Consider the following 20,104-nt stretch of genomic DNA (forward strand, 5'->3'; position numbering starts at 1 on the left):
TGGTTTCATCACAAGAATATGGTAATATTGTGTGGCACCCATACCTCAAGAGACAATCTATAGCTATAGAAAGGGTACAAAGAAGAGCAAAATTGTTAAAATAATGCAAATCTGAGTTATCAACAGACTTGTATACTGAAATCTGCGTTCATTAATGGGTAGAAGGCTAAGAGAAGACTTAATAGACTTAATGTTAAATTGCTATAATGAATTCAATGTAAATTATATTTTTACAATATCTGATGAGAGTACACGAATTTCATTTCATGATGCAAATTTGTAAGGAGCACTGTAATACTAACCTAAGGAAAAATTCATTAGCTAATTTAGAGTTGCACAAGGAATGCACTAACAATTGAAACTAAACTTAAATAAAATACAAATGTGTAAAAAAAAAAAATATTGACATGAAAGAAAAAAATTGATTTGATTGAATTACAGTAAATGAAAACGTATGTGTGTCCCACAAATACAAGGAGACAGGTATTGAAGGGGACATAAAAAAAACAACCACCCATGAGGCCTTGGCAGTCAAACTGCCAGTCCCTACACTACTACTATTACAACACATCGATTTCGACAGCGCCAATCATACGGTATGAACGCATTTCGTCACTCGCACAGTTGTCTGTGCTGTCACTGTTACGCCACTTCCTGGATAAACCAGAAGGGAGGCAACTGTTTCCAAATAATAATAAAATTATGTGTCGGTGACAAAACATTCAGACCGTGGTTGCACCTCGTCTGGATCTCAAACCCAACTTGTTTCGTTGGAGAAGAAACACCAGTTTGTTGCTGTAGAAAGCGGGTAATTTTCTTTATCTGGTACCTATAAAAGCTACTCGTTCAGTCTGTTGTTTCTAAACAACTCCAACCGAACAAACTTAACCTTAAGGGTGTAGACGCCAGTAGGTCACCAAACTATAAGGAAAAGGGAGGTTGCGCATGCACGAGGATGGACGTCAGCAACCTCCCCAAACTACAACAGAATCATCAATATAATGATGTTGTTTGTATAAAGGAAGAAGAAGAAAGAACTCCAACAAGGATCTGTTGTTTCTGCTGGTGCGCGAACACATGGAACACGCTCCGATGACCAAGGGAGGAACATCTCCGTGTTGACCCTTCTCAGTTTCTGTGTGGACTCCATTGTGTATGATTTAGGATTTCCATCAAAACTTTCAGACGGCACCCTTGACCAGAAGAGCATTCTTCACTGTGATTTCACCAATAATAATTGGATTTTAAATCATATAAGTAGGACATTTGAGAAGCAGATATATTGTGTACGATATAGATATAACTGTAACGAGGTAAATGTGCATATCATATTATACTTTTTTATTATTATTATTATTTTTTATTTTTATAGTTTCTTGAATTATTTATCCATCGGCCTGCAGGTTTAACATTAAGGAAATATAGATATGTAATCAGTGTGTGTGTGTGTGTGAAAAAAGAGTGGTCCACCCAGTTCAACAGTTGTGTGTTTGTCAAACTCAAAGTCAGATTAAATCAAAAATATCTTATTAATCCACACGGAAATTCATTTGTGTAAACACAGGCTTGCTGTCAACAGATTATAAATATGATCAGGCACACCATAAACATATATTAAACCAGTCAAATAAAACAAAATCCACAATAACTCTCAGTAGGCTAAAACCAAACACACACACACACACAGATGTGCACATGCACATACACACAACATATATCACACCAATAGATTCAAATAAGATCTCTGTAATAATTTAAAAGTCCAGTACACACTGAGTAGCACACACCCCATTAAAATCAGATCCACGTTTTCGGTTTACTTGTAATGCAAAAATTAATTTAACTGTTCATATCCAGAATTCTTATTTTGTTTCTCATATATTTGCTTCTTTTATGTTATATACAATTATATGTCCTTTATGCTATGGGTTTTGCTCAACCCAGTTTTAGGATCTTCCATATATATCTACAGACAATAAATGTTCATTATTTCATTCATTCACTCTCTCTGTCCTCTCTCTTTATTTCTTTATTTCTGTGCATTTCTTCTCAGTTTACTAATTTTATGTTCCATATTCAATGCCCAATATGCCATGTGTTTTACTTGCCTTTGTTTGAAGAACATATATAGATTTATAAGCAACAAAAAACAAACAAACAAAAAAAATCATTAATTTATTAGAAAATCAACAACAGCATAAAAAAAAGAACCTGAGCATCAGTTTCAGTATGATGAAATAGGTATATATATATATATATATATATATATATATATATCCCTTCACAACTGATATAGAGAAAACTCAGTCACTCAGTCACTGATTCAGTATAAATATTTATTATATGTCCCCACAGGGATTTTAAATTGGGATTGTTTTGATGATGTTTTACTCTGATGTCTCTTTTGTTGTTAGGAAAATGAAGAATTTGAAATGAATTGAAATTTATGAGGGAAGTGGAATAAACAGAGGCATTCATTTTTTCATCCAGCTCTGAGGGCAAAGAAAATAAACAAATAAATGTATAAATAGATAAATACACAAATTAATCAATTAATTAAATTAAGATAAGATGAATAAGCAAATAAAATAAAATCTGAAAAAGAAGAGAGAGAACAAAATAATATAACAGGAAAAGACGAATGCAAATTCTAAAATGAACAGTTTTCACACACAAACAAATACACTTGCATGTGCATACACATATAACCACCCCAAATCATTATAGAAATTTTAGTGCAGACTATTTCATTTTAACATTTCCTGTTTAAGGAGAATAGCATTGCCACTACGGCTGATTTACATCATTTATATACATTTTCCATTTAATCAAACAAATATTTTTTGAAAGAGCTTCTGAAGTTAACACTAATTATCTGTTCTAAATTAAAGGAGGAAGGTGGCAGAATGGTAAAGACGATTGTCTGTCAATACAGAGTCCGTGAGGGTCTGGGTTCGAATCCCGCTCTCGCCCTTTCACCCAAGTTTGACTGGAAAAATGAACTGAGTGTCTAGTCATTCAGATGAGACAATAAACCAAGGTCCTGTGTGCAACATGCAGTTGGCGCACTGAAAAAGAAACCATGGCAACGAGAGTGTTGTCCTCTGACAAAATTCTGGTGTAGAAATCTACTCTGATAGGTACACAAATATATATTTATATGCATGCACTCAGAGCCTGAGTTAGCGCGTTGGATTATGCTAATACTATAGTCAGGCATCTGCCTAGCAGATGTGTAGAGTATATGGATTTTGTCCAAATGCAGTGATGCCTCCTTGAGAAACTGAAACTGTTTTAAAAAGGAAGGCAAATTATTTCAGTATGAACCACCCCTGTATAAAAGACTGCGTAAAGAGATCAGTTAAGATGATTCAACATGTCCTAATTTGATATTTATGTTTGGTTTCCTGACCCTTGCCTATTATTCATATAGGGATAAACTATTCTTACTGATATGGATAACATGCAGTATTTATGTGCTTTGTGTAATCATTTTTCTGTGTGTGTGTGTGTGTGTGTGTGTGTGCTCTTGCACATGTCTTTGTCATTTAGTGTGTGTGTGTGCCTGTGTGCGCATACATATGTGTTTGCATGAGTATATGTGTACACACAGAAATGTTGTCTGCGCATCTGTGTGCTCAAACACAAGTATGCTGAGTGTGTGTGCATGGACACATGTGTTAATGTGTGCACTGGCTCGCACTCTCATCCATCATCTCTCACTTGGGCAGCGACCACTGCCAGGCTGTGAACGATGGGAGGTGCCACCAGCAGCCATGACTGGCAGCCTCCACCCCAGCCCCAGGCCAGCATCAGCAGTGGTCGTCCTGTTGATTATCACATGGTGGCCTGCCAGGTGGTGCTTGATCAGGACTTTGAAACGTGCGCCTGTTTCCCCAAGGTACGTGTCACCATGCACAGTGACGACCTCTACACCATGCTGAGTGAACAGTTCAGCAAGGGCTACCGCATGGTCTACTTCACTCGCAAGCCCGGTCACCTCCAGTTCAAGTCGAATCAAACAGTGCAGGTTTTCTTCACAGGCTTCTTCCGCATAAATCCCAACTTGACCGACTGTCTGGAAGGACCGGTGACCTGGTCGCTGCGGGTGGAGCGAAGCTGGGTGCAGTCGCAGATAACAGATGTGGGTGGGTTTATGTCACTGAAACAGACACGCATGGTGCGCATCAACAACCTGGTGGACAGCATCGCCCGGAACACTCAGCATGGAGAGAGGCTGGTGGCTGCCACAGAGACTGGCCACTCTGAGGCGCAGTCATATGGAGAGTACTCGTCCGGACTTAGCCCTCGTGAGTTTGTCATTTGTGTTGTTCTCAGCCCGCGTTTTGATTTCTCTGAATTCTGGCATTGACGAACACAGGAAAGGCAAAAATAGCTTGATGGTCATAAAGCTGTAAACAATACAAAGAATTTCTTCTTTTAAAAAGAAAAGAATTTGCAGATAAAAAAAAAGTGGATTAATGTCATTAAGGCATTACTTCTGCCACCTTCACCCTTTGTTCACAACTGTTTGTTCACAACTGTTTGTTCACAACCATTTGTTCACAACTGGCTCTTGACATAACACCTGCCACGTAGAGGGCAGTCCGTCCTTGAATTTTGCTCATTTTCCCACAGAATAAAACTTTCTTTGTCACGGATCACAGTGCAGTTACATCTGGTAACTTCTGAAAACTTATCAACAGAACCTGAAAATAATCAAAATTTTGCCTAAAATGCTAATTTGATGAAAATCCATCAATGTTTTCTGGTGATACACACAAAACAGTTGGGTTTTTTTTTTCAATGTAGATCTCCTTGTGGTTAAGAGTGGTGTAGAAATTTTGATCTTCATCACTGCATGTCTGGTTGTTTGGTCCTCGGCTATTATAGGTTTATGTGATGTATGAAATATGAAAATCTTGTGATTATCAGTTGATATGCCTGTGTGATCTACATGTGTGTCTGTCTCTTTATTTCTTTCATGAACAGATGTTGCCATAGATCTGTTCTTTGAGGTGCCCCACCCTGCTCCAAGAGAGCACTATGTGTACAACATTGCCCTGATACCAGTTCATGTGGAATATCCATTTCGGGGCAACGTCTTCTTCCCAGAGATCCAGTGTGACTGGATGGCCACTTTTCAGCACCACCTGAGTCAGGGCTGGCGCCTGATTGACATCTACATTGACACTCCTATGGTGGAACAGGTGTGTGTGTGTGTGTGTGTGTGTGCTCGCACACGCTTATGTGTGGAAAGTGTGTGAGTGTTGTGTGTATATATGTGTGTGTGTGTGTGTGTGGACGTGTGCATGTTTGTGGGCATGTGCATGTTTCTGTGTGTGTGATTATTGATTTGTTGTTTTACATGTTTATTATGTTTCTTTTTTTTTTTTTAATGTAATCCTCCATACCTGACAAGGGGTAGGTAAAAAAAAAAAAAAAAAGAACATGTGTATGTGTGTTTTTTTGAAGAAACTGGGCAAAAACAGATACGGTGAGCGATGAACAAAGGATGACAAGAACTGAAATGATCTGTAGATGTGGAAATAATGCATTTCACTGCCTTGATTAGTATTTAAATGATTGTGCAAAGAGAAGTATTTACAGGAAAAAAAAGTTAATGAAATATTATATGTCGATGCCTCATTGAAAACAAACAAAACAAAAAATATAAAAGGGTTTTATCAACATCAAATACCATTACTGTATTGGTGAATGTGGTTCTCTCATGTATAGACAAAGAGAAGATGGGTGGTGGTGGGAAGGGATTGTTAGTTACTTCAGATGATGGTAAATGTGCATCTTCGTTTAATACATTTCAGAATGTCTCTTAAATATTGGTGTATTTTCGTTGACCAGCCGGCATTGATGCCCTATTATAAATAAACACCAGAGAACAGCAAAATAAAACAACTGCCATCAGGGAAGGTTGTTTTTTTGGTTTGTTTTTTTGAAGAACTGTTATTGTTAACATTTTGTCCATGCCTGTATAATTTTAAATTTTAACTGCCATTCATTGTTGGCAGTGGGAAGGGGGGTAGGGGGTGAGGAGAGGTTTGATGGATGGGTATTGTCAGTTATGCCTGATTATGATGTGTATATATATTTGTATTTAGTACAGCTCAGAGTGCTCCTTAAACAGGATTAATCACTTATGCCTGATTGTATTAAGGACATGTGTCTTTGCTTTCTACACAGTTCGGAGTGCCACTTAAACAGAGGGCTGATCAGTTTTGTCTGATTATAATAAGTATAATTATAATGTATCTTTGCTTTCAACACAGTTCAGAGTGCCCCTTAAACAGGGTTAATCACTTATGCCTGATTGTAGCAAGTACATGTGTCTTTGCTTTCAGCACAGTTCAGAGTGCCATTTAAACCGAGGGTTTTTCAGTTTTGCTTGATTATGATAAGTCTTTATATGTATCTTTGTTTTTGAACACAGTTCAGAGTACCCCTTAAGCAGAAGACTGATCAGTTATGTCTGATTATGATAAGTGTATGTATCTTTATTTTCAACACAGTTCAGAGTGCTAATTAAACAGAAGGCTAATCAGTTATGTCTGATTATAATAAGTATTTGTATCTCTCTCTTTTTTTTTGTTTTTTGTTTTTGGCTGCCCCATAATCTGCACCGTTTCAGTGTCATTACTCCCACGCCACTCATTCCAAGTCTCCCATAAACAACCAGACACCGGTTCATCTGTCACAGTCCCAGCACCAGCAGTCCACAGGGAACCATCGATGTTAGATCGCCAGGAGGCCACACAACAGAGGAGAACCTGCACTGCTGCTGTGTCACTTTGATGGTGTTCAGTAGTGCCTGTTCTGATTTAACATACTTAGGACACCACCTACTAAGCCCTTACTGACAACGCTAATGGTTTTGTCGTGGAGCCAGACTGAGCGACCCTTTCCTCCAGAATGGAGACTACCTCCATGTCCCTCCATTGACAGTCCTTTATGAATCTGCTGATACTGAAGACCTTGTAATGACTAACCCCCATTGCGGAAGTGGAGGGGTAGCGAGACTGAGGTCACCATGAGAACAGGGCATGAAAGGCCATATGATTTCTTGCTTTTTTATATTGATGATGAAGAAGGAGGAGGGGGAGTGGGGGAGGAGGAGAAGGATGACGATGCTGCTTTTGACATCCATTTAGGTTTGGGACTTTGTAACAAGGCTGTACTCTATGCTTCCTGTCATAATGGTATCCCAGCATCAACCAGGCCTTGAGATACAAACACTTGCAGTGTTCATCAGAAAATCAGAGCAACACACCCAAAGAAGCATCTGTGAAGTGGATGATACTTGACTGTGTGATCCCAGTATTCCCATTTGATTCCATTGCACACTCACCTCTAGGTGGTAGCCGGCCACGGGCCGACAACCAACCTTCACTGGGAATCGAACCCACATCTTTCCAGTTGTCTGTCCGCGACGTGAACCACTTTGCCATGGTAGCTGGTTAATTAAGTGTATGTATCTTTGTTTCCAACACAGTTCAGAGTGCCCATGAAACAGAGGGCTAATTTTTGCCGACCGAACGACACAGAGGCCGTGTGGATTTTTGAGCGCCCAGCCTCTGTTGCCAGTCAGCCCAGACCGCTGTACGAGGGAACAATCATGGAACAGACAGTGGGCCTTCACAGCAGCACCTGGGGGGTGAAGTCAGAGGTGGACTGGCTGCCAGTGATCCGGGACATGGGGATGCGGGGCTGGGAGCTGAGCTGTGTAGTGGAGAGTCACAAGGTGGAGGGGGGAGGCTGGGCCGACATTGCCAGCAGCATCAAGAGTCTCCTCTTCTTTCAGAGACCACTTAAGGGGAACTAACCTGTGGTCCAGTTCATGGTTACTGACTTGCAGGACGTTTGGCCTCTTTGAACATCAAGACTTCTGCTGCTGAGGACTGATGCTGGTGACCCAAGGCATTTGCATTAGTGTCCGTGCTGGATGAAGATGGTAAGAGATTTACTCCAACCAAGTGATCTGACAGGGAGTCAGTTACAACATCAGTTTCAGGTTCAAGCGAATGAAGGATTTACTGCAATCCAACAGACAGTTGCAAGATTGTTATTATTTTCAAGGAGGTGCCAAGGAGTGTTTTGTTTTATTATCATATGCTGCTTCAAATCAGTTTGAAAAAAAAAAAAAGAAAAAAAAAGGAGAGAGGGAGAAGGGCAGATGCCTGATCTATTGAAAAAAGAAGAAGATTAAAACAACAAAACAAAACAACTATTGTCAGGGACACACACACACACACACACACACACACACACATATATATGTGGTGTGTGTGTGTGTGTGTATTAAAATTTCATCTGTTCCTGCATAATTATCACTGCCCTTCATTTCTTGCACACACACAGGACGCTTGACAACATATTGGATCACACTTAATAAGAACTCATGTGCTTTAGATCTGACATAGAAATGATGGCTGAAAAACATACTTGGTTAATCAGCACTTGTTTCGGGGAGATATAATGTGATTTTGTTGTATGTGCTGCTTGCATATGTTGGTTCTATTCCCAGTGCATCATCATTACTCAGAGAAGTACCATAATTTCGGGCCAGTATAAGGCAACATTGCATAGGGCAAAGATTTGGATGAAAGAAAAGTGGTACTGAAAAGGAAGAAAACTATGGTACACTGAGGACTGATACTGCCATTTTGCCTTTGTTCTCTTTGCAGCATATTGGATGCACACATGATATACAAATCAGTTGCTGTTGGTTTTTTAAAATCATGTTTTATGTCTGGTGCCTTGTTGCGCCTTACAAGCCAGAAATAACTGATTTACGCCATGGGATACTGTTTCAGCTTTTACACTTACAGACACTGCTCATGTTTACAACCCAGGGTTCCTTTGATTTTTTTCTTTGTTTTTGTAAGTATTTTGATTTGTAAATACCACTTTACACTTTATTATATACTGTACACTTTATTATACACTGCTTTTGTTTTACACTTGTTGTACTGCTTTGAAACATGGATGACGTATCGCTGTCACATTCAACAACTTCAGCAGTTTCACCAGAGATGCCTACGAAAGATCCTCGGCATAAAGTGGCAAGACAGGGTCTCCAACCTCCATGTCCTAGAGAGGAGCGGCCTGCCCAGCATCGAAAGCCTGCTGATCTAGTGCCAGCTACGCTAGACCGGACACGTCCGAATGACAGACAGCAGGATCCCGAAGATGCTCTTGTATGGCCAGCTGAAGGAAGGCCACCGCGAACTTGGAAGACCCTGCAAGCGCTTCAAGGACATCTTGAAGACCTCAAAGCCTGTGACATAGGCATTGCTTCCTGGGAAACTGATGCCCTTGACCACTCTCGCTGGAGGATGATGTGCTCTAGTGGCATAAAGACATTTGAAAACAAGAGAATGCTGTCCATTAAGGAGAAGCATGAGCGAAGGAAGCAGGGCTCAACTTCTGGAGACATTTTCCCTTGCAACACCTGTGGGAAGTGCTGCGCATCTAGAATCGGCCTCTTCTCCCATATGAGGACACACACCGACAGATAAGCCTGCCTGCCTACTCATCCGTTGGTCTGACGGGAGACTGCAACACTTTATTATACACTGCTTTTGTTTTACACTGATACTTACAGCTGTCATCAGGAAACACTGATTGAGAACTTTTTTTTTTTTTTAATCTCTTTTATTATTTCATTAAAAACAACAACACCACCAACCAGCTCTGCCATTAGACAGACAAGACAAGACAAGACAAATCAAGACAAGACAAGACATGCAGGCAGACAGACAGAAAGAAAAGATATAGATTGCACAGTTTATCATGCTTCTGGTTTTTACTGCTGATCATTGATTCATTGTAACCATTGGATCTGATTCTGATATAGTGTGATGCATTTGGATTGTTGGTTCATGTGATATGATGTTGTCTTCATAAGTTAATGGAATGTATATAATGTCTGAATAGTGGAAAAAAAAAAGTATTGATGTGCATTAGCAAATGACTTAACTGTTTAAATGTTTTAGAATTCCGTTCATAGTTCTTGAGTGCAGTTTATGTAATATGATTCTGTCTTCATCACTGACTGAAAAGGATAGATGTTTGAGGAATAGAAGATTATGAAATTTGCTTTGTGTTAGAAAATAGCTGATCACATTAACCAAGCCCAGTTGCTGTTTGATGTCATTGTTTTGCCACTGAAAACATTACATCATGTTATTAGTCATTTAATAACATATTCACAAAATAATTTTGTTTCTCACTTCATCACGAATCAGTTTATTGATAATGTGTGCAAAAAATAGTAATGTGTTTATTGATAATGTGTGCACAAAATAGTAATGTGTAACATTTCATTATTTTACTAGCTTATCAATAATGTGTACACAAAATAATGTTTTTCAGTTTATCATAGCTTACCTGCTTTGATTCATGTAATCAATAACTCCTTATTGTCTGGAATTTCCCCTCCTGTAAATTGTGTAGGGTGTGTCTGTTACTATATATATATATATATATATTGCTGAATCTTGTGCAGAGACAAATCAAAGCGCTTTCATACCAGTCATTCACATGTGCGCATAACTCTAAACTTGGGAAATCAAAGACAAAGAAGAGGCAGGGGAGGGAGGCTATCATGGAAGGAGGTGGGTTTTAAGGCCAAACCTGAAAGAGCAGAGTGTGTAGACCCTGACGAAGCGAAAGAGGAAGTTCATTTCAAAAGCAAGGTCCAGAGACAGTGGAGTGTTTGAATCTGGGTATAGACAGATAGATAGATCCTTTAGATGTTTTCAACCGTTTTTTAAACATATATTAAAGTGTTGGGTTTGGTGCACATTAGAACCATATATCTTTGTTACAATGCCCTGAAGCTTGAATTAAGGCTTTGTTACTGGCAATATGTCTGTTTTTGATCATATCAACTTTAGGCAAGTTTAAATATACTGCTTCTTGTTTCAGTATCATTATTAGTATAAAAAAAAAAAAATGAAATAAATAAACAGTAGCTTTTTTTTTTTTTTTTTTTTTTTTTAAATTTGATTTTATGATTATTATTTTTATTTATTTATTTTTTTTTACCATTCTCCTGATGTTTTCATCAGTGATAATATATAGGTTGAGGGGAAATATAAACAAACAGTTTGAAACAATCTTTTACTAAAAAAAGAAAAAATTATAAAAAAAAGATAAAAAAGAAAAAAGAAAGGTGACAATTACTGATCAAAATATTTTTATTATTATTTTACATTATTTTGTGCAATTTAATAATGATATCATTTATCATATGGCACAAACTTTGAGAACACTAGAAAAAACCAGAACCAGAACCACTTTTTTCTGTTTAACAACACTTAAGCGCTTAGATTTGTCTATGCACAAGATTCAGCGCTATATAAGTACCATTATTATTACTTCCAAATGCGCAAGAGTTAATCTTGAATTTCATCATGATAATAATCAGTATTGGCTGAATCTGTGGCCTTCCAAATAAAAAGGCATCAAACTTGAACCCAGGTGAACACCAGAAAGGCTCTTTGCAGTTTCAATTACAATGAGACAGACCAACACATACCTGCTTTACCAACCAGTCTGCTTAAAAGAAAAGTTTTTAAAAAAGGTGTGCGGGGAGTAGAAACCTGACAACACATAGGCCCAGGACACTGGTTGGGCCTTGGGAGACTACCGTGTAGGTATATATAAACAAAGTATTTAACAAAAGTGAAATAAAATGAATAAACAAAATAGAAAGATAAGTAAATACATTAAAAACCAATGAAAAATTAAGATAAAAAAGGAGAAATTAAGAAGAAGAAATAAAGAAGAAAAAACACTCTTGTTACACGCACACACACACACACACACACACACACACACACACACACAGAAGAAAACCCTCTTGTCACTCACACACACACACACACAGAGGAAAAACGAAAACAAAAGAAAACAAGTTTCAAAACCAATTACACTTCATTTAGGAAATGAAATCTACAGGCTGAGAGACAGACTGGGAAAAATACGTAAAGATAGCACTGCTTTGCCTCAGTGTGGTCTCCACTGGGAGAGACCAGCCCAAATTTCACACAGAGAAATCTGTTATAATAAGAAAGTAATGAAAAGATGGAAAAGAAAAAAAAAATTACAGGCTGTTTGAAATTATTTCTATAGCTCTGCCAATTTTTTTTTCCATGGTAAATGTCTTAGTGTTTATTTCCTTCCATAGTTTAATGTTTCTTTTTCATATTGTCGTTGACTGATGAATCAGTCTGTATGCTCAATTTCCTTTGCTGTTCATGCGGTCAGTAAAGTAGTAATTCAAAACAGTGCACTGTCTGGGTATGTGTCCGTGCATGCATGTGTGTGTGTGTGTGTGTGTGTGTTCGCACACATGCATGCGTATGTATATGTAAGAATACAAAAATTGCTTCCTGCATGGTATTTGTGTGTCTTTGTCTCATTGTGTGTGTGCCTGTGTGTGTGTGTGTGTGAGAGAGAGAGAGAGAGAGACAGAGACAGAATACGAAATACGAAATTGTTTATTCAGATTTAGGCCTAAGCCCCTTACTGAAGGGGTAAGTCACAATTATATCAATCACACAAACACTTTTAAAAAACACATTGTTTAACATTTACACTTCAGATGCTTGTTATATTTGACAATCTATATTGATATTATGATCTACGTTATAGCAATACGCAATCGCTTTAAGGCATTGTAAATGTATAACGCCACATTGCACAATACAGTTTCATTTCTGGATGGCATTAGCAAATTGAATCTAAAGCGTCATGGGTTATTATAAAACTTAGGCTGGATATGTTTCAACCTTAAGTCAAGTAAACAAGGACAACAAAACATAAAATGAATTTCATCTTCTTCTGATTGATGGCATAAACGACACAACACTTTCTCAGCTCTTTTTTCACTGTATCTTAAACGATGACAGGCAATATCTGATACACCAAGTCTAACTTTGGTCAAAGCACATTTCACATATCTATTCATTTTCATTTCAATGTATGGCTCCACATTATTTTTCAACTTAAACATCTTATATTCAGCAAATCTGTCACTACTCTGAATGTGGTTATGCCAGTCCTGCCATCTACAATCAACAATTCTTTGTTTGAAATATTTTATGAACCATGAAACATTTTCAACACCCTGGTTATCCGAGACATAAGAAAATCCATAAGAGCACAAACATTTTCGAATACCTGTAACCCAAGTCTTTTTTCCGTTATTGTCTAAGTTATACAGCATCATGTAAGCCTTGTATGGTAATCTATAATTATTCATTCTAGTTATCTTTAGCCAGTATCTAATACACTTTACATATGGGTTTATATATATTGGATATCTACCAAGTTCACCATAAATTAAATCGTTGGGTGTTCGCCTATCAACATTTAAGAAGCGTTTCATGGCAAACATGTGCAATCTTTCTATTTCAACATCATTCTCAAAAGCCCAGATTTCTGCACCGTACTGCGAAATAGGCTGTACAACTTAGCAAATACTGTGTATGAGCTACAATCTAATCTGTATATAACATGAAGTATAACCATAACAGCTCTCTTTGCCCTGTTTACTAAATCTTGACAGGCATAAGTAAAACTGAGTCTGGTTGAAAAAAAGATCCCAAGATATTTATACACATTTACCACTCTTACAGTTTCATTTCCATATGACCATTGTTCACGTCTACCTAGATAACCACCCCTACGAAACACAATGATATTTGTTTTTTTCCATGTTTACTTTTAAATCCAATTTCATTGCTGCTTCATATAAACTATTCAGCGAGACAGAGAGAGAGAGAGAGATTGTGTGTATGTGTGCACATGTATGCACACCTGTGTGTTTGTGATCTCCTTTTTTCCCCTTCTTTTTTGTTTTAAGATTGCAATCATGATTCAAGTTACCTTAGGAAAGTTTTAACATTTCTGGAGTTTGAGCTGAATGTTTGGTGAAAGTGATTTAGTGTATTAGGGGGTATATAGGAAAGTTGCTTCATCTAGAAACAGTGTACATGGTTTGTTATTCAGAATGAAATTCGGTGAAAGTTTCCTCAGAGGCTCACAGTACAACTCACTGATGTATATGAGATTCTAATTTCTCTGGAAATTTTATACTAAAAAAAAGACTTGAAAGATACTTACACACACGTTTCCCACACCCACCTCCCACACAACATGTGCACAACACACACGCACACACACACACACACGCACACCTCCCCCCCATACACACACACAACATGCATGTGAATTTGGATACTCACATACACATACCATGGTATAAACACAAAGACAAGGCACAAATGTCCACAATGCACACTTTTTTTTCTTTCTTTTTTTTTAATGAACAGAATACATGAACACAATAATACATTAAATTACACATATTATCATATATTACGAAACGTAAAGTGGTAATATATCAAAATAAAGAGTCTGGTCTCAATGCACACATTTTAGATCATGCCATGAATAATATACAAATTTGTACACTCTTCCAATGCAGCCTTTTCTCCTCCCCTGACCCCCCTCAACCCTTCCATCTCTCCACATTAAAAGAAAAAAAAAATTCACAAAATACAAAACAAAAAATCTGTTACGTCAGTTCGAAACAGTTAATTACAATGTCTGAAAGACATTTTTAAGGATAGTTAACAAATCCAGATGGCAGAACATGTTTTTGATTGCCAACACAAGAAGAGACAATAGTAATTATCTTTTGGTCTGGAGTAAAAATAAAATCCCATTCTGTGCTTTGTTGCCTCGATCACTAGCTGTGTGTTTGAACACTTTTGGACTCTTCAAAGGGTTACATGAATCTGTATCTGACTCCCTCACAGTACGCTTGTACACACACACACACACACACACACACACACACACATATATATATATATATATATGGGGGTAGTGAGGTCTGGTGCCGGACGTCCCGCTCACTAAGGGAAGTGATAGTGTCTAACCCTCTCCTTCCCAGGTGTAGTGACCGCCGCGTAGCCACTGTCTAGCTTGCTAATCAGCAAGGTTATTGCAATGGCCTCTCCTACATTACTGTGCCCTTAGCAACACCTTCACGCGGTGCCCCTGTGCCACGTTATTGGCATCAGAGATCTTTTCCCATCCCTCTTGCGGCCAATCAGTGGCAGCCTCTGTGCGTGTGTGTATGTGTGTGTTTGTGTGTATGTGTGGGTCTGTGTTTTTGAGTGCGTTTGTGCATGCGTGAGAGTGTAAGTGTACACAAGTGTCAGGAGAGTTCTGTGCATGTGTGTGTGTGTGAGGGGGAGGTGGGGGTGCAGGGAGGAGGTGAGGTAGAGAATGAGGTATGTGAGTGTATGCATGCCTACACTGTGGGAGCAACAGGATATTGGAACGTATATATTATATATATATCTTTGTATATATGTGTGTGGGGTTGGGGGTGGGAGATATGGGCGTGTGTGTGTGTGCTTTTACAACTAAGCGTTCATCTGTGTGTGTGTGAGTGTGTGCGTGTGCGTGTTTGTGTGTGTGTGTGTGTGTGTGTGTGTGTGTGTGTGTGCCGTGGAAGCTGCGATACATAGACTAGAAATGAGTGTGTGGAGGAGGGGGCACAGGAGGTGCAGGGAAATCTGTGGTGTGTGTGTGTGTGTGTTGGAGCTCATGTACGTTTATATGAATTTGACTGTGCTTTCATATCTGTGAAACTGCGTTTTTGGGGCATATCTGTTATGCATGTGTGGGTGTATGTGTGTCTTCATGTTTTATATTTATTTGCTTATTTATCATCATTGTTGTCTTATTTATTTAATTATTTATTTATTATTATTATTATTATATCATTATTTTCATTACTACTATCTTTTTTATCATAATTATTATTTATTTATTTATGTATGTACGCTTATCTACTTTTTTTTTCTCAAGGCCTGACTAAGCGCGTTGGGTTACGCTGCTGGTCAGGCAACTGCTTGGCAGATGTGGTGTAGCGTATATGGATTTGTCCGAACGCAGTGACGCCTCCTTGAGCTACTGAAACTGAAACTGAAACCACTAAGTTTGCTATGTCATGGCGCGACCGAGTTCCTGGCGGTATATCTGGGCGGGCGGGCTGAGCCTTCAACCCTGGTTGTAAATCTGCCTAAGAGAAGGAAAATCTCTGATTTCAAAACCCGGGCAGACAGAGCCCGTTAGCTGTCACAGGCAATCTGTCTACAGCCTTGTGGTCGCCATAGACGTCTTAGCTCGCTGAGCCCTATGGAAGGATGCATGGCCTAAAGAGTGGGATTGGTTTGCGCGCACTGGTCTTCACTTTAAATCTTCGCAGCGCAGGCGGGAAGAAAGACCTACAGCGATGGAGGAGAGGCGAAACGACAGGTACTAGATGGTACTGGGAGTCGCAGTCTCAATTCTGCATGTAGGCGGCTCAGACTATTGGGTCGCTTGTCTGTTGACTTGAGGCAACAACAGCATTCGGCAGCACTCTGAGCGACCAAGCAGCCCTCTCTAGGGATAGCGCTGCTTGTTCCACATGGAGACAGGCCTAGAAAAGGTGGCCTAAACACAGCTTGCCTCACTCACACCTGGTTGGTTCGCCGCGGCCAACGGGCATCTCACTGCAGCGGTAAGAACAACATTGAGAAAAAGAAATCAAAATCAAAAGCAAGAAGCAATCTGAAGTTAGCGTGCTGGAACATCCGCACCATGCAAGACTCGGACGACAGCGACCGACCACAGAGACGATCAGCTCTGGTGGCGAGGGAACTAGCACAGCTGGACATTGACATCGCTGCTCTCAGCGAAATCCGCTTCGCAGAACAAGGATCCCTCACAGAGGAGGGTGCAGGCTACACCCTGTACTGGTCAGGCAAAAGTAAAACGGAGCGCAGACTGTCCGGAGTAGGCTTCATGATCAAGTCCTCTATTGCCAGCAAACTCCATAGCCTTCCAGTGGGACATTCGGATCGCATCATGTCCCTACGACTGCCCCTTACAAGCAACTGCTTCGTCTCTCTGTTCAGCGTGTATGCCCCTACCCTCCAAGCAGATGCCGTCACCAAAGAAGCTTTCTACAGCGAACTTAGTTTTCTGCTCAGGAAAGTGGACAAGGAGGATAAGATTCTCATCATGGGTGACTTCAACGCACGAGTTGGTAGGGATCACATCATCTGGCCAGGAGTGATAGGACGGCATGGCATTGGCAACTGCAATGACAACGGCCGCTTGCTTCTAGAGTTCTGCACCAAGCACAGCCTGTCAGTCACCAACACACTGTTTCAACAGAAGGCCAGATACAAGACGACCTGGAAACATCCACGTTCCAAACATTGGCATCTTTTGGACTACGTCCTGGTACGCCAGAGGGATATTAAGGATGTTCTGCACACTAGAGTCATGCCAAGCGCCGACTGCTACACAGACCACAGGCTTGTTTGTGCCAAGGTCAGGCTCACAGTCAGACCAGCAATCAGAAGGAGAGGACCTCCGACTAAGAAGCTAAATGTCCAACAACTACTGGTCAAGGAAGAGGAGTTCAGGAAGGAACTCGAAGACAGGCTAAAAGCTGAGGTCTCATCAAGCCAGGAGCCAGATCCAGAGGAGCAGTGGCAGCGCTTAAAGACTGCCCTTCAAAATTCAGCTGCGGACGTTGCTGGCTTCTCCAGGAAAAACAGAGACTGGTTTGACGAGAATGATGTGGAAATCCAGAATCTCATACAAGAAAAGCGTGCTTCGCATGTCAGACTCCTTGCCAGTAAAGATGACAATACAGCCAAGGCAGCCCACAGAACAGTTTGCAGCACTCTTCAACCTAAACTCAGGGCTTAAACTGGTGGCTTAAACTGGCTGAGAAGACTCAGTTATATGCTGACTTGGGCAACACAAAAGCATTTTACGAAGCCTTGCGAGCAGCATATGGCCCGTCACTGCAAGTACAGGCCCCTCTGCGCTCATCAGATGGTACTACTCTCTTGACAGATCGAGACTCCATTTTGCATCGCTGGACAGAGCATTACCAAGACCTCTTCTGAGACCAACGTACAGTTCAGGACTCTTCAATTGAGAAGATACCTCAGCTGCCAGTCAAACATGACCTGGACAACCCCCCGCTATTCGAAGAAGTGAAGTCCGCCATCAAGAAGCTCAAAGGTGGCAAAGCCCCTGGCATCGACGGGCTCCCAGCGGAAGTGTACGTTGCAGGAGGCGACATTGTCGGAGAACAGCTGACATCCCTCTTCACTCTGTGCTGGGACAAAGGAGTAGTGCCAGGTGACCTCAGAGATGCAGTGATCGTCTCCCTCTACAAAAACAAGGGCGAGAAATCTGACTGCTCCAACTACAGAGGCATCACCCTTCTGTCAATTGCAGGAAAGATTCTGGCAAGAGTCCTACTGGACAGGCTGATTCCCACCATCGCCGAGGAAAATCTCCCCGAGAGCTAGTGCGGATTTCGAGCAAACAGAGGAACCACAGACATTGTTTTTGTGCTACGCCAGTTGCAGGAGAAGTGCAGGGAGCAGAACATGGGCCTTTACGCAGCCTTCGTCGACCTGACCAAGGCCTTCGATACGGTTAGCCGAGACAGGCTCTGGAAGGTCCTGACAAAGCTTGGATGCCCACCAAAGTTTCTTGCAGTCCTCAAGCAACTCCATGAAGATCAGCGTGGCCAAGTGAAGTGTGGAGGCGAACTTTCAGAGCCGTTCCCCATTGGAAACGGTGTCAAGCAAGGCTGCGTCCTGCCCCCACACTCTTCGCAATCTTCCTTGGCCTGATGCTGAGGGAAGCCAAGGAAGATCTGCTTGAAGGCATCAACATCAGATTCAGAACTGATGGCAGCATCTTCAACCTCCGTCGTCTCCTTGCGCGTACCAAGACCACTGAGGAACTGATCCTGGAGCTGCTGTTTGCAGACGACTGTGCTCTCCTCGCTCATGCTGAGGAAGCTCTGCAGTTAGTCGTCAATCATTTTGCTGATGCAGCCCGGGCTTTTGGCCTCACCATTAGTCTGAAGAAGACCGAAGTCATGTACCAGGCACCCCTTCATGGCACCTACGCACCACCCAAGATCTACATTGACGGGCACCAACTGAATGCTGTGGAACATTTCACTTACCTTGGAAGCATCATCTCCAACGATGCCACAATCTCCAAGGATGTGGACCATCGTCTGTCCAAATCCAGCAGCTCATTTGGTCGTCTCCAGAAACGTGTTTGGCAAAACCACTCCCTGAGACTCTCGACCAAAATCCAGGTCTACAGGGCAGTCGTCATCAGTACCCTGCTGTATGGATCTGAAGCTTGGGTCCTCTACAGGAGACACATCAAGCTGCTGGAGCGTTTCCACCAGAGATGCCTACGCTTCATCATGGGCATCAATTGGCAGGACTATACCACCAACATCGAAGTCCTGGAGAAAGCTGATCTCCCAAGCATCGAGTCAATGCTGATGCTTCGACAGCTGCGCTGGGCAGGTCATGTAGCGCGTATGGACAACTCCAGAATGCCAAAGGCCGTCTTCTATGGCGAACTGCGTGAAGGTAAACGCAGCGTTGGAGCTCCACGCAGACGCTACAAGGACCAACTGAAGCAGCAGACGTCACGTAGCGAAATTGACCACCACAGCTGGGAGACACTGGCAGCAAACAGATCTGCCTGGAAAACTTCCACCAGGAAAGCTGTCAGGAATTTTGAAAAGGTCAGGACACAGACAGCCAGGGAAAAACGCGAGCGGAGAAAGGAGGCATCATCTCAAGTTTACCCCTCCAGCGACCAGCCAACCTTCACGTGCGCCAGCTGTTCCCGACAATGCAAATCCAAGATTGGCCTGTACAGCCATCAGAAGGCTTGCCTCAACCGGACTAGACCTTCCCAGTGATCTTCGGATACGAAGAAACTGCCATCATATATATATATATATATATATATATATATATATATATATATATATATGCATGTACACACGCACGAACACACACATACACATATTCGATTGCACACACACACACACACACACATACACACACACACACAGATTCAATGATATTTTAATCCTGTAACCCCCTTTTGGGCATGAAATCATAAAAGCAGTGTGTGACAAATGAAAATCATAAAAGTGCTTAACAAT

General features: G+C 40.8%; 3 protein-coding genes across 3 annotated transcripts; all 3 read left to right on the plus strand.

Annotated features, from left to right (window-relative positions):
* Positions 1-673: 673 nt before the first annotated feature.
* On the plus strand, positions 674-12,310 carry LOC143298549 (raftlin-like). The gene is made up of 4 exons (XM_076611417.1): positions 674-808; positions 3,732-4,310; positions 4,993-5,210; positions 7,508-12,310. Exons 2-4 carry the CDS (start codon positions 3,755-3,757, stop codon positions 7,835-7,837), a joined length of 1,104 nt encoding a protein of 367 aa, XP_076467532.1. The 5' UTR covers positions 674-808; positions 3,732-3,754; the 3' UTR covers positions 7,838-12,310.
* A 4,376-nt stretch (positions 12,311-16,686) lies between these two features.
* LOC143298578 (uncharacterized) lies at positions 16,687-18,752 on the plus strand. Its single transcript, XM_076611458.1, has 3 exons — positions 16,687-17,734; positions 18,025-18,266; positions 18,477-18,752. Exons 1-3 carry the CDS (start codon positions 16,687-16,689, stop codon positions 18,750-18,752), a joined length of 1,566 nt encoding a protein of 521 aa, XP_076467573.1.
* LOC143298579 (uncharacterized) lies at positions 18,752-19,842 on the plus strand. Its single transcript, XM_076611459.1, has 2 exons — positions 18,752-19,282; positions 19,813-19,842. Exons 1-2 carry the CDS (start codon positions 18,752-18,754, stop codon positions 19,840-19,842), a joined length of 561 nt encoding a protein of 186 aa, XP_076467574.1.
* Positions 19,843-20,104: the final 262 nt, after the last annotated feature.

Source organism: Babylonia areolata, chromosome 24 (genome assembly GCF_041734735.1).
Source record: "Babylonia areolata isolate BAREFJ2019XMU chromosome 24, ASM4173473v1, whole genome shotgun sequence".
Lineage (NCBI taxonomy): Eukaryota > Metazoa > Mollusca > Gastropoda > Neogastropoda > Buccinidae > Babylonia > Babylonia areolata.